The following is a 15834-nucleotide window of genomic DNA, read 5'->3' as shown; positions in this document are numbered from 1 at the left end:
AATTTAAAAAAAAAATAATAATAGCCATAGTTGTGATGCCGAAGGTATGCAGAACGGGCCGGTGAAACATTACTTACATTTTTAATTTATACATTTCAACTGGGGTGTTTGAGTCCTATTTGAGTAATCGTAAGCAGTTTGTCCATTTAAAGGGTTTTTCATCTCAAACGGTCTGTTTTCTCCGGTCTATCACAAAGGAGTATTTTGGGACATTTGCTATTTAACATTTATATTAACGATATTATTGACATAGACTCTGTTGCTAAATTTGTTATATCCGCAGATGATAGAACCATTTTATTTTCGGCTAAGACTAGCGATGAACGTATCAACTGCGCAAAATTAACCAGTATTTGTCTTGGGCCGACCATGCAAGTTATGTACTTTCTGGATTGTCCAGGGCGATTGGATTAGTCTCACGAAACCGTTTTATTTTACCAAACAACGTTAAACTACTTATATATGTAACTATATTTATGTCCCACTTAAACTACTGCCACCTGGTATTGGGTACAACCACCAGTTAAAATCTACAAACATTACATATATTACGAAATAATTGTGCGCCTCACGTCTTATATTTCAAGCAGCCAGGGTTTGTTTGAAAAAATATTATTTATTGCGTGTTTTCCATGTGCATACGTATAAATTTATAATCAACTTTAAAGTAAAAAGAAAAGACACATGGATAATCTGGTTAAACTTTCTAAACCAAGGGAACCTGTTACCACCTATCCAACTCGTCCGGCGGCACGTTGGGCTGTGTCCCTTTGCCAGAACAACTATTCCGTCCACTATCTAAAGTATATGCTACCTACTTTACTAAATTTCTCTTAACCAAAAATGTTGATATAATGTCTGTCACAATGCAAGATTTATTTTATTATATCAATTGATACTGATTTTCTGCGATAGGTTGTAATCTATTTTTTGCAAACAATATTGATATTTTGCTCTTGCTTTGTCTTTTAATTTGTCATATGGAACTGTTAGAGAGCGGGGCTCCGTTAAGCTGTTAAACATCTTTTTCACCCTGTTTCTACATTCCTGTAGTGAATGGGAAACAAACTTTATTATTATTATTATTATTACAATTATTATTATTATTATTATTATTATTATTATTATTATTATTATTATTATTATTATTATTATTATTAATATATCCACTCATGTCAGCCTGCGCACTGCAATAAACACACTACAAATAAATTCTACGAAAGTCATGGACTGGTTTGAAGCAAATAAAATCAGAGTGAATGTACAAAAGACAAAGCTTATTTGTTTCCGCAATCCACTTAAACGACAGTGCATCGACATCCCTTTTATATTACATTCGTGGTCTTGTGTATCTTGCACCTGTACACCCATTCCATACCACTATACAGTCAAATACCTCGGACGTTTTTTCGATAGCGCTCTCCTGGAACACACACCTTGATTATCTGGCTAAAAAACTACGAGGTGTATATTGTCTGTTATACCATGCAAAAACGTTCCTCCCAATCTCCGTCAGAAAGACAGTCGTGAATGTTCTTGCCTACGGAGTTCTTCGCTAATGAATTACTATCTTTGCCCACTGCTCAACCCTCTGGAGAACGAAAATTGACGCCATTCTGAGCCACATCGTGAAAAACGTTGCATATAATCCGAATCTAAACCAGGACGATGATATGTTCTCTTATGTGGGCTTGCCGCGTTTTCTACCCCTTTTTCATAGATCTGTCATCCTAGGACATTGTTGGCTCAGAAAATTTAAAATACCTCGAACTGCCCAGCGCTCTATAAGAAAAAGTGAACACTTTATAATTCCTCGCGTATACACTTAATATGAAAAATGTGTTCGGTCGTATTATGTTCCTTGCATATTTAATAAATTACCAGATTTTCTTGATCAAATTGACTCTCAGCATGTCCTAAAAAAACGCATAAAACAATTGTGCTAGTAGCAGCCTATTGTATGATACACAACTGGAATCTCTCTATGACCGACAGGAGGCTAGTTATTGTTACCATGCGAGTGACTGCCCGACCATCAACCTATATGTCCGCATGATGTTTAATTGTATATATGTATTTAAGTGTAAATTTACGTGTAGATCTAGGCATACACGTCGATATGCGTTGTGGTGCACTTGATGTTGTATATATGCCCAAGTACTCATTTATTTGTGTGTGTAACCCGTGAAACAACTTTAAATTGTGTATAACTGTCTTGTATTTGCGCCTGAGAACAATCAGACTCATCACCACGGAGTCTAGTCGCACAAGCCGACCCTGGCTTCGACTGACCCGCCTCGTACGTGCTGAAGAAAGAACAAACCGAATAAAATTCTTCTTCTTCTTCTTCTTCTTATTATTATTATTAATATTATTATTCTCTTCTTCTTCTTCTTCTTTGTGTTGTTCTTGTTGTTGTTAGATCCTTTGGATTACCAAAATTAGAAAAACTTAAGCGTTTGCTGCAGCGCTGCCTGGGTACGATGCTGTATGATATGACGTCTGGTTTTTTGCGCCTTGGGTCGAACTGAGCCAAAGCTAAGCCTGCACACCGCACGCGTACGTGCCCATGGGATCGCTTCTTCCTTGTCCCCACAATGTGCTGTGTGTTTCTACCAGTGTACCTTCCAGTGCAGACACGAACTTGAAATAAGAGGTCAAGTGAATCGAGTCCCCCGTTTCACGCGACGGAGCCTTCAGTTCTTTCCATGCTATGTGTATTCTTCAGACTGTAACATTACGCGATGTAGTCGAACAATTATTTTGATTTTTTTTTCTTGTATATGAAACCTAGAGGCAAGGGTAGGATTATCTAATGTGACGAGTATCATGCATTGAAAACAACAAACAGACAAAAAGAAACTAATTTCATTCCGGGGAACAATGCCCTTTTTTCCTTGCCTCACTATGTCGGAAATTGCCTCGGCGTAAATGAGGCAATTATATGATTGCCTCCTTACTTTAATTGTAACATCATTATCCCCCTCTCTTAAAACTACGTTAATAAGACTTGTTTTATATTTTTATATTTTGTTTGTAACCAACTTTTGTATGTAATTATAGCCATTCTTTTTTATTTATACTGCGCCAATCCACGCAGCCACGAATATTTATACGCCTCCTATTGTGATATAGCAAACTTGAAAAAAGAAACTACAGTAAAAAGATATAGAAAATATGCACAAACTCTCTTTTGTGCATCTATAAATATATTTATACTTTATACTATTGCCGTTATATTGATATTGTAATAGAACAGTATATATTCTTTTTTTGTGTGAAGAACGTATTTAAACCATATTACGGCATTCCGGCTTCCGTATTGCTACTGGTTTTGTTCTCGTAGGCGAGTGCTGTAACATTGTGGGTTACCTAAGGAGATTGAGGTCGTGGATGATAAGACCCGTGTTTTTTGCACCGACCGCCTTGTGCCTGACGCAGGAGTAGTAGATTTAGCGCAATCCCGCACTTCCATGTGCCTAAAGTCTTGTTCACATTAACTGATCTACTGGCTTTGATGACGCGCGGTAAGCTTATAATTTAAGCAACATGTTTTTGGACTAATTAAAAGGTAAATTAACATATTTTGTTAATTAAGAGACTTATCCTGACGATAGGCATCCTATACTTTGTACCCCTGGCGAAAAACCTCACCTCCACAGACTGCACTTTTGTGCCGTTTACGGCCTTTATCTATTCGAGTTAAAATTAATCACCCAGTAAAGGTTTTTGCATGTGAAACTTATTCTTGTGCATCGCTCATTTATCAGCGCGCTTTTTAAATGTCTTAATAAAACAAACCTAACAGCTGAGGGATAATGTTCTATTCATACTTGGTTCTTGACCTACTCCATGTGGCCGTTTTTGTTTTATTTATACAAAACAGAGTATTAATTATTAATTTATTTAGTATTACTGTCATTTTATTATGAAACGTTAGTTGAGCGGATACGAAGTTTTGAAGATTATACGTTATTAGGTATGTTAGTTTAAGAACATACAGTAATGTGGAGCAAGTTGCACAAAATGAAGAGTGAACTCAATCAAACTACACAAATTAAGATACATATAATAGTCATATTTGAACAATAAAAAACATACGTATTTAATATAAAAAATAAAGGGCGCAATTAATACGTATTATATTAGAGAGAGTTTTAGGCGACCATTTTTGCACATCCGATAGGGCACGATGGGCCCTCTAATAGGAACTCTGCATATGCTACATCAGAAGACTCGCACATGCGCAGATCGTACCGGAGGGCTTATCGTACCGTATCCGATACACAGAGAAACGGTTATCTAAAACTCCCTACTATTAGTAACCCAATATTATGCACAAGTGACGTAAGTTAGTAATCTAATGCATTTGGGAACGAATCTTCAGCGGACTTGTACGCATTACTGAAAACATTTACTAATTTTAATTACAGTTGCTTGACAGTAAAAAGTAACCAATTACAATTATAATTAGAGCCTCAAAAACATAATCGAAAAAGTACTAAGTAATTCATTACTCTTCACGAAAATGTTATTATTATATATATATATATATTTTTTTTTTTTTTTACGGTAACATATTTTGACAGAAGAACCAACGGGAAGACAGACGTGAGCCCCGTGAGCCCCACAGACCCAAAGCTCCGTACGTATCTCGGTTAGGGCTAACACGCCCTGAGAGTGGAGAGTCAACTTGAAAACAGGGGTCGATTAAACACTTCACGCGACAATATTTTGCATCCTTGCCACAATCGAAGGTCATTTTGTCGAGACTTTCACGCTGATGTAGCCTAAAACACTTTGCACAACCAATTTCGTCCACCGCGTCGACCGCGACAAACCAGCCGCCATGTTTTTAATCCAGGATTAAGAAACAACCAAAAGCAAAGCACCCAAGTTTGAGCGCTTAAGTTAAGCGTAGTTTAGTGCTAGGTTTAGCGATAAGCCAGTTTGGTGCAACCGAACGAAACCGAAACTAAGCTTAGGTTTCCGGCTAAGCTCCGCTTTGCGCTAAGCGGCGTTGGTGCAACCGGCCCTTTGAGAAAGAAAAGTTGACCGTTGCACAAAGCTGAGTGAATCCAGCACATATAGCCCCCACTCCACCCCCCCCCCCCCCCAGACCGCCCCACACACGCACACCGATAGAAATTGAGAAAAATTGCAAAAGATAATTTTGTAATCGATTACAGCAAAAAAGAAATTCACTTCCAAGGATCGATAATTCTTCAAGGGAATAATTGAAGCGTTAAAAAATTACAGTAAAATGTAATGGATTACAAGCAATCCATTACTATTAACGCGTTACGTACAAGTTTGATTTCTTCAGACGTGGAGGGAACAATGGTGTCAGGGATACGATTCCGTCGCGAAACTATACCTGTGGGAAACCTAAGTATACAATTTTTTTTTTAATTTGTAATATAGTATAAGCATGCACTTACGTTTACCGTAACTCCTCTGAGTGGAAAGACCTTCTCGGGCGGCTTCTCGTTGGGGACGTAGCGGAAGATCTCGTGATCTAACCCCCACTCCACCCGCCCCCCCCCCCCCCAGACCGCCCCACACACGCACACCGATAGAAATTGAGAAAAATTGCAAAAGATAATTTTGTAATCGATTACAGCAAAAAAGAAATTCACTTCTAAGGATCGATAATTCTTAAAGGGAATAATTGAAGCGTTAAAAAATTACAGTAAAATGTAATGGATTACAAGTAATCCATTACTATTAACGCGTTACGTACAAGTTTGATTTCTTCAAACGTGGAGTGAACAATGGTGTCAGGGATACGATTCCGTCGCGAAACTATACCTGTGGGAAACCTAAGTATACAATTTTTTTTTTAATTTGTAATATAGTATAAGCATGCACTTACGTTTACCGTAACTCCTCTGAGTGGAAAGACCTTCTCGGGCGGCTTCTCGTTGGGGACGTAGCGGAAGACCTCGTGATTTCCTTTGTACCACTTGACGGAGTAGAGTGGGGCATTGCCCAGCTCGAAGTGGCACCGCAACTTCGCGCTGCCTCCCAGAAATGCGTACGGCGGGGCATCCACGCTGACGAGTCGCAGTTCAGCCGAGTTCCTGCCAGGGGCTGCAGAGGATGCAGGTAGAATTGTACGTGGACCCACGCTGGTATTTTGACGAATTTATTCGTACAACCTCAGTCCATAATTTCCATCAGACGCACAATTGCCCTGGATGAATTTTTTTCTACTCACTCTTCCAATGCGCTCCAACATTCAGTAGAGACAAGCAAATTGCTAGTGTCCGCGTGCACTCTCAACAGCTCATTTCCAACAGTGTCTTCCCTTTTAGTCAATGTCAGATTAGGGGGGGGGGGGGGGGGACACTAACCAAAAAGTAAAGGTTTAAATCACTTGTCTGTTACGAATGACAAAACAGGGCTTGTTTCTGTTGATGTTGAGAATGTTTCTGCAAACATTTGTTAACCTAGGAGAATTTAAAAAAATGCAACTGTTGAAAAATGAAAGTGAGAGTATCTGCGTAGAAAACCTATTCTATTGAAATTGCTTAAAAATGTTTGTTTTCGTCGGTTATATATTTAGGCCAGTGCAAAGCAGATAGCTATGATGATATTTTTCTATAATATACCATCTTTCATGACAAGAAATCACAAACACAAATGCTGTTTTTTTTAGATTACCATCTTTTGTCCACAATTTTAGTTATTAGCATGATAAATGAAATAAAATACATGCTCATAGCCATCTTCCTCTTAAAATGCCATTACAAAAGCTCGTAAAAATGAACTCAATTTAAGTAATAACAAAACGATAATTTACCTAGAGTGAAATGTATGCTAAAAAGTGGAATGGAGAAAAATGCGTTCAAAGTGTTCCAACCCCTGCATTTTTTGGCATCGGTAGACCGAAAATAATTTATAAACAAAAATGGGGACGCAGTATAAACTAATGAAACTTTCTGAGAGAACTCCCTAGATGTTGGTAGATGTAAATATAACATTGACCAAAATCAGTTTCTTTTTACAATTTTTTGTTGTTGTTTAGTGTCCTTCTTAAAGAAGCGCAGAGGACGATCGTTACATTTGAGCTTTTTGAATTATTCGTTGCCCTGCATTATTAACGACAGCTATCACAATCTCATTTGCAGCGAAGCCATGGTAAAAATCTAGTTTTTGACCGCACCCTGCGTCTTTTAAGCTGTCACTCGCAATATGTTTGGCTAAGACGTTGGACTTACCTTGAGATAGGGCTTCGAGTTTCCAATATGACAACCAAGCGTTGAGTGGGTCGATGGCCGGGACAACTTGCATTCTCATATCAAAATATCTAGGCTCCACGGTAAGAAACAGTAAAGCTTTTTTTTTCTCTACCGCATACGTAATCTATCGGAATTGTTTTTCAATAAAAAAAATCTAACTGCTTTTCAACAACACGTTGTGACGGTAATGTTTATGGAGCTTAGGCATAAAGAACAGAACAATGCATACCTTTATGGATAGCGGTGATCGATCCGTTTCCCATGACTGTGCGGAAATGTGGCGCACCGCTGGCGATTTCGCAGCTGTACTCCCCCTTTGCGGCCTGGTTCACATTTTCTAGCAGCACCGATGTCCTGTTGCTTCGCTGCAACTGAAAAATAAAACGACACGAACACGAATCTCTTGAAGCAAAAGAAGGAACTGAGGAGCCAATCCGAGGACTGATTATCCATGAACAATGAACCTTGAGGCACTATGTAGACCGGCCTTTGCACGTTCTGAAACATTCTGCAGCTCCAACCCTGTGCCACGCGGTTCGATTCCACTGTGAAAATTATTGCCGCTGGCGGCGCCGCGGCAAGATTCGCAAGGTTTGGTCTTAGTTGAGTCGTCCACGAGCGTATTTCACCGCAGCGATGCCATATGTTGCTTACAGAAAGCGGAGGGGTACAACAGGTTTCAGGGACTTTTTCAGGGACAACTGAAATTGCACACAGCAACGCGACCAAACTAACATTCATAATTTTACCAGAACAATGTGCTGAAATTTGCACTTTTCCTAAGGTTATGTAATCTACAATTAACATCGTATCGGTAAAGTCTAGTGCTTTTCTGCTTTATTCAGCCCTGTGAGACTCATCTCGGTAAAATAAAAAAGAATGCAGCGTGGATCTATGCTAGAAACAAAAGAAGCAATCCTTCATTTTTTACCGGTTGTGCCAATAAAAAAACGCACTTCAAGTTTACGAAGCTTCCACAAGGAACCGTCGACGTCTTTTGATACGCGGTTATCTTCCGTTAGAGGCCTCCATGATTAAACCTGTCCCGTCAACTGCTCCCAGGCGGGAGGTCGTGTTACACGTGTGGGTATGGAGGCGCTACAGCTCCGCTTAATTTCCTTGAATCATCGCGGACAAAGGCCATTGTTCTAAGAAGCCAAGAGGAAGTAACCATAATGTAGTGTTTGTAACATTATCTGGCTCAGGGCTTTTCTTTTAATTTTTGTTTACTTTTGATATAGTGTAAGAAGGAGGTGAAGCATGCCGGTTAGTAATTTTTTATTGTTTACGCTTTACAGCGATTAAGAGTGTGCACAGTAAAGCACTGTGTGCAATATAGAATGCTTCGCCCTAAAAGTTGTCATTGAAGTCATTTGCTTTGCCCGCCCTCCTATTTGTTGCTGTTTTATAGGTTGATTTTGCACGTCTTTAACCGTAAAACCCTATATAACTTTTCATTATCTCGTATATAGAGCGTGCAAATTGAACTGGAATTGGTAATGAAAACCTTAAATCCAGATTGCATACAAAGGTATGATTTCTGAAAACCTGATATTCAGATAGAATCCGGATATATTTCCTGTTCTATAATCTAGAAAGCAACAAGTTATGCAGGGGTATTTGGTATTGATATTGATGTACAGTGCTCCCCAAACTTAAGGGCGTCATAAGATTCTTATCTTAATGAATTACCCGAGACTGCGGGCAGAAACCTAGAAACATCAACCGCGGAAGAGAAAGAGAAAGGTAACAGGAGAACAGTGTCCAGATTTTGTTCTCCTGTCACCTTTTTCTTCCCTCTTCCACGGTTGGTGTTTCTAGGTGTCTAGCCCAAACCCAGCTAATTCATCAAGATAGTAAATACACACCAGCTCCCCTGGGCTTTCAATATATTGCCAAACTATTTCTTTGTTTTTAGCACTAGTTGAACTTTTCCTTTGCCTACCGTTCGAATTACGTGTTAAGCTTTATTTGGCTCTGCGATCAGGTTCCATGTCGGCCGAAAGTATACCAGTCGCCACATTGGCCAATTAGGTTTTGTAGGGCCGACAAGATATATTTGATAAACTAAGGGGGGGGGGGGGGGGCGTTTATTTTGGTGTGGACCTGCAGACTGTTTTGGTCAGAAACCCGATGAATAAATAAAATGAGAACATTTGCACACCTCTGGTCTGCACTGTTCATTTTACAGCTGAGCGTATTATATCATAGTTACACAAGCTTTTGGAACTGCCATCGAGCCAACGATCATTTGCATCTTCCAACTGTAATTGAGCTAAACTAAGTTCTCCCATGTTACAAGTTACATAGGTCTAACGACCCCTACTTTCGATCCCAGATTTATTGAAAACGAAACATAAACCAATATCACATTAACTTTTTAAGTGGTACAAATTAATTAAATGCACTTTTCTCTTGCAAACGTTCAATACAAAATAATATATATTTATTATTATTTTTTTTTAGAGTTGAGAAACAGTAATTAAAACGTTTCGCACGAATTCAAGAAAAAGAGTCAGAAGGAAAGTCTTACTCGCACCGACATCACAATCGTATCAGTCTTATCGGCACCGACATCCGCGGCGAACCCTGATCATTTTAGTGGCAGCTCTGGCTTCGAATCATACGTCTTCTGGCTTATTTGGTACAACGATTCTTTCTAGATACATTTACCTCCCCAACCGTCCGTAATAGAAGGCGCTTCGCTGGCACTTGCCATCGGCGGCAATGCGGCAGACGCCTCCATGTTTCGATTGATTGGGGCCAACCCCCGTCGGTTAACTGAAATAGGCCAGCTGAGTCGAGCCCAGTGATGGTTAGCGGCTCATTGACAGTTGACGCTGCTGCGTAACTCCGGCAGCCCGCGATTGATTTGAGTGTTGGCTCAACGACAGCTAAGAGTGCTCGTGTAACTACCCAAGCAGCACAAATTTGGCCTGTCATCGGCCAATGGCTGGAAATGGTCCTTAGCCAAGTGGCCAGGCAGTGGTCAGAGACTGGCCGGTGACTGGCCTTCATGTAGCCATTGGCCAATGGCCACTGGCCATCAGCCATCGGCCAAGCATTGGCCAATGAATGACCACTCTCTGGTCACTGGCCAAAAGACGATCGCCAGACATTGGCCATTGCTTGGCCAAAATCCGTGCTGCTTGGGTAGGGTATCTGTTCAACTTGATCTTTCTTATTGCTTTCCCATTTGCACATATATTTACCACTTTTAACCCATCATCCTTTAACCGGAGGCTTCAAATGATCCCTAGAGCGTTATAGGCCAGATGTCGGTAATCCACGACCCACCTGCCGCATTCGGCCCGCAGGGCGGTTTCATGCGGCCCCCGGCACGACACCTGAAAAGGACTCCTACCGCTGCCGCTTCCTCGCACAGACCCGAGGACAACGCGACAGTTTTGAGCAAACATCTGGTTACAAAAGAAAGAAGAGCACTTCCAATTGGCATTTCCCCGCATCCCCTCCATAATTCGGCAGAGAATGTCTTTACTTCGTTTTTGACTCTTCCTCGCCTGTTATAGGCAACTCTGTTAGAAGCGATCGTTTTCATACCTATTCTTATTACGTAGATTTATTGCATAAGCTCGAGTCTAGTTACACAAAATTGAAAGTATTCCAAATGAACCAGACTGAGTACGTCAACATGCCGGTGTGTTATCTTGCCATAAACGAGCACGCCACAGTGAGTCACGCTCAAATAAAACTTTGTTAACCATCCTTCAGGTGCTTTTGCGGAAACCATTCCTAAGAGTCGCCGGAGCGCTGAAATTCATCATATTATACACCCCCTTTCTCATTAAGTTGGACAGCCACCGACGACGAACTAATACAGGCAATCAGGTGGCGTCAAAAAGTGCTTTGTGACGGCGCACACGTTTTCTTTGCGTTTGCCATCAACCGCTAACACGATCACGCACAGTAAAAAAAACGCAGGATCACGAGGCCTTCTCTGCACGTCGATGGTTTAGTTGGGAATATCGAGCACGAATAAAGACGATGAGTGGATTACATCTAAATTTTGGCCCTGCTTAATTTGCTCCATAAAAAAAGTAGTTTCAGCTTCGGGCGGATTTGGAATGGAGCGCAGCCTAGATGCTACGACAAAGTGTGTTTCCACTGCCGTGCAGCATTTTGACCCGTGCAATACTATACTCTCCCTTCACCGCTAAGCTGTCTGAGCGGCTCAAGCTACGTGCTGGTTCGACCAGTCAATCGCCGGTCTTGTACCGCGTGATCAGGTACTTTACGCGTACTTCAAGAACGGGATCAGACAATAAAAAAAAGGAACAGATGGATCGGAATGACCAACATGAAGCTTTTATCATCCTGTCAGTTTAAAGGGTATTCACAGGGGGGAAGCTTCTCGGTAAGGGATGAGCGTGACGTCAATGATCAGCGGAACAAGCGCGACGCCCTCCTGATTTGCAAATGACTGGGAGCCTTCAGTGATATCCAAATCAGACGCATTTAGCGGTCGCACTTTGGACAACAGTGCTTGGTGCTAGCCGATGATCATAGAGGAAGGAAGGCCTATGGAAAACGGCGAGACGCGATTATAGCAGCAGCGCTGTTAGATGCAGAAGACGACGAACTGCTTCCCGCTGAAAGAAAGATGCGTCTTTAATCGGTGCAACGAAAATATTGAAAGACGTTTACAGACCTCTGTAATGCGAAATTAGAGCGCAGCTCTCAAGGTATCTTCATTTTGCGATATACGGTGCAAAAGAATTTGAGGAAGAAATATCTCTATGTACACTTCGTACTCCTGTGTACATAATATATACAGGGTGTTTCAGAGAACGCAGGCCAAATCGCTCCTTCGAAAACTACTCATCGCAACGACAAAAGGCTTGTGGCGTTTGGGTCCTGGGCCAGGGGCTCATTTAGGAAAATTATGAAAGTTCAAGATTATTAAGTTGTTAATTATTTTTGCGTAATTAACTTTTTTTAATATTGTGTTTAAGGGCATGGTTTATATTAGAAAATGGTTTATATTAGAAAGAAAAGAAAAAAACGAACAGGAAATCAACAAAGTGCAGATCGATAGAAGGCACGCGAAGCATTTTACGGCTTTCTGAAAAACCGCACAAAATCGACGGGTTGTAAATTTTCGGTTTGCTATCAGAGCGCATCTCAGCCCCGGCGGCACCGCGCCCAGTAGAGAAATATTGCAACCAACCTCTGGTGCGCCGTCATCGCGCGACGCAGCAGAGGCTGGCTGCACTATCTCTCCACGCGGCGCGGTGCCGCCGGGGCTGAGATGCGCTCTGATAGCAAACCGAAAATTTACAACCCGTCGATTTTGTGCGGTTTTTCAGAAAGCCGTAAAATGCTTCGTGTGCCTTCTATCGTTCTACAATTCGTTGATTTGCTGCTTTTCGATGATGCTGGGCAATTTTTAAATTTAGACCATGCCCTTAAACACAATATTAAAACAGTTAACTACGCAAAAATAAGTAACTTAGTTATCTCGGACTTTAATAATTTCCTAAATGCGCCCCTGGCCCAGGACAAAAACGCCACAAACCTTTTTTCGTTGCGATGAGTAGTTTTCGAAGGAGCGATTTGGCCTGCGTTTTTTGAAGCACCCTGTATATATATATATTAACATATATTATTATATTATATATATATATATATACCAGGCGGAAGAGGGGACGGGAGAGTACGGAGGACCATCCCCTCCTTTTTTTTTGTATTCCCTCCACTCTTCCCACAGTTTTCCCGTTAAATCTAGCGGCGAAACTGAATTGGTGTTGAGGTCATGTGACGTACGTGTTTCCACTAAAGTTAGCCGGGAAACTGAATGCACAGTGTTATATTATGGGACGTCACAGAGCTATATACACCAATTTAGTGTCTTCGCTGAATTTAGCGGGAGTTGAATTGGTGTATAGCTTTGTGACGCCGACGCCGACGCCGCGAAACACAGGAACGAGCGCCTAAGAGTTGCGCTCTAAAATAGGTGGAATCGGAAACCAGTTTTATAAGGGGGAGCTCGAGGGCCGCATTAATTAATTTTGAAGAATCTTTAGGTACCTCAGACGACGTTCGAAATAGCTCAATCCCAAAGTTAGGTGATTCCGATGCCATCGCCGGTATATCGCTAAGCGAAATTTGTAAAGTTGCCAGGCACACGAACAAAATACCGCCAATTGCAAAGAGATCCCACGCAAAGGCGGGGAGTGCTTCTGCAGCCCAAGTAAAAGCTCCTTCATTCCCCTGGAATGCCTACGTCAGAGCGGCTCCGCGCAAAAGTGTGACGTTGCCACTACGTGATCCGCTTCCAGGGGAGCAAAGGCAGGGATTTCTTCCCCGTGTGAATACCCCTTTAGCGGAGAACAAGGTATACTGCCAAATCAAATTGTTTACTGTGCGTCGTGTTGCTGTGATTAAAAGGCTGAGCCTTGCTGTACGAGTATATTGTTCGTTCATATCAAAATAAATTGTCTAGCGTCTAGATTGTTCTTGGTGTAGCTATTAGCATCTAAACATTCGCTGTAAGTTTTTCAACTAGTGATTGCTTGATCAATCGGACAATAATAATATTACTAAGACTAAAAATGAGGATACTCAGTTGTACTACTGTTCTCACATACTTAGTTAATTTGCATTGGACGGCGCGCCAACTGCGCCGATTTCTCCCCTTTAGGTTTGAACGTCTCGCATCGCCGTAATAAAACAAAAAAACGTTTTGCTGTAAAACTGTTTAGGAAGCAAGCTACGACAAATATTGAGCAAAGATTTGCGTCAACCGAATGGCCTGCGGGGCGCCTTTAGCCCACTGGCGCGAATTCTTCTTAACCGCGAATTATATGGCGACAGGTGGCGCGTCTCACCACTCTCAATGTAGGGCGAAAAAAAAAAAAAAAACAACACAAGGGTGCGGCTCATCCAGCCCTTGAAAGTGCGTATTCTTGTCCGCTCTCACTCAATTGCAATATTGGGGAGTAGGACGTATTCCTTCTAGCGAAGTTTTGAGTACACTACAGCGCTATATTAGTGATAAAGGGATAAATCACCGCTAAGATACATTCAAGCCAGCGCTCACTCAGTGCTGTTGGTAGTGTTGATTTAGGGCGTAATATGTGTGTGGACGGCCGTTTGGTTGCAAGTAAACATTTAATCAATAGTACAAAAGTACCAAAAATGACAGTGACAAAGAAGAGTGGATACAACGCAAGGCAAACTTGCAACTGAAGTTTATTTAGAAAAAAAAAACATTATGTAATTCGATGTAGAATGCTTATTCGCCACAAATATCAATGAAACCCCTTGATAAAATCGAACATTTTCTGAGAGGTCAAGGGAGGGTTAGCTTACGCGCTCATTTCCCTTTTCCCTAATCCCAAACGCCTAGTGAACTTCCCAGCACACTTTTTTTTTTTTCATTTTCACTAGAATCGTAACGTCACGCAGAACTGGTGAGCGTGGGAAATGGCCTCGATAAATGGAGATTACCAGGAGGGATTGCTGTGTTGGCTGCCGCATGTTCGCGCGCATGGTGATTGACACACGTCTGGCCAAAGTACACAGAACCGCGTGTCAGCGGTATAACGTACACCACTCTAATGGAACACTCAGCATAATTGGATCACGGTTTTACGTTCCACAGATCCTTAGTGAGCTGGGGTAAATTCCCCAGATAAGAGCTTCCTACAACTTAGCAGCTTGGGCGAATTGGTTCCTCATATAAAAACATACTACAGCGCACTACTGAAAAAGTCCACTCACTCTGTACACTCATCCTTTACAATCGAAAAAGAAAACTGAAACGAACAGCGCTGACCCGTAACTCTTTTTATGTACTTTGCCTTGTTCTATACATCTAAAAAACAAAACAAAAAAAAAAACAAAAAAAAAAACGAATTTTTCGATTCACGCGCAACTATTTCTTAGACGCCAAGAAAATGTGTCTTTTTTATCAGGTTCAAAGATGGTGAACTAATACAGTTTTTATAATTCCTGACGATATGTTCATACACTGTCGCATTGAGCATACACTGTCGTCATTGTGGGTGTTAGGTTCACCTGCCTTGTACAATTTTAGATCAGCACAGTAATCAACTTCTTGGGAAATTATTGAAGCCCAACACATTGTCAGGAATCATAAAGGGTGTAGTTGGACACCATCTTTGAACTTGACAAAAAAAATAACAAACTTTCTTGGCGTTTAAGAAATAGGTGCACGTGATTTGGAAAAATTCGGTAGTTTCAGACGTAAAAGAAGACAAAGTACAAAAAAAAGAGCTGCGTCTAAGCGCAGTTTGTTTGATTTTTTTAATTATTTTTCTTGTATAAGGAGTGAATGTACAGTATGAGTCTACTTTTGCAGTATCGCGCTGTAGTGTGCGTTACTATGAACTTCCTACAAGTAGCGGCATTTTTGAAGCACCCACTGCGTGAAGGTGTAGGATTTAGGAAGCGAATGGTGGCGCACAGCAGAGGTTTGAACTCAATGTCGCCATGTTGTTGCAACGGAATGTGCTTTGTCAGGCGTATTGGTTGTCGCTACTTGTAAAAGGATTATCAAGGGATTTTAGGCTGGTGACCTTTGATTCTGCGGCACAGACGTATCATT

The 15834-nt window shown here is 41.2% G+C and overlaps 1 protein-coding gene across 1 annotated transcript in view; it reads right to left on the bottom strand.

Annotated features, from left to right (window-relative positions):
- LOC8026876 overlaps nt 1-15834 on the bottom strand; it is a 33244-nt gene that overhangs the window by 17021 nt on the left and 389 nt on the right. Inside the window, exons 2-3 of the mRNA XM_042286292.1 lie at nt 7474-7615; nt 5876-6093 (exon numbers count right to left, since the gene is read on the bottom strand). Of these exons, the coding sequence (XP_042142226.1) occupies nt 5876-6093; nt 7474-7615 (360 nt within the window). The remainder of the gene's footprint in view (nt 1-5875; nt 6094-7473; nt 7616-15834) is intronic.

Source organism: Ixodes scapularis, unplaced genomic scaffold, assembly GCF_016920785.2.
Source record: "Ixodes scapularis isolate PalLabHiFi unplaced genomic scaffold, ASM1692078v2 PGA_scaffold7__128_contigs__length_106722199, whole genome shotgun sequence".
NCBI lineage: Eukaryota > Metazoa > Arthropoda > Arachnida > Ixodida > Ixodidae > Ixodes > Ixodes scapularis.
The sequence above is the reverse complement of the archived record's forward strand: the minus strand, read 5'-3'. Positions and strand labels throughout refer to the sequence as shown.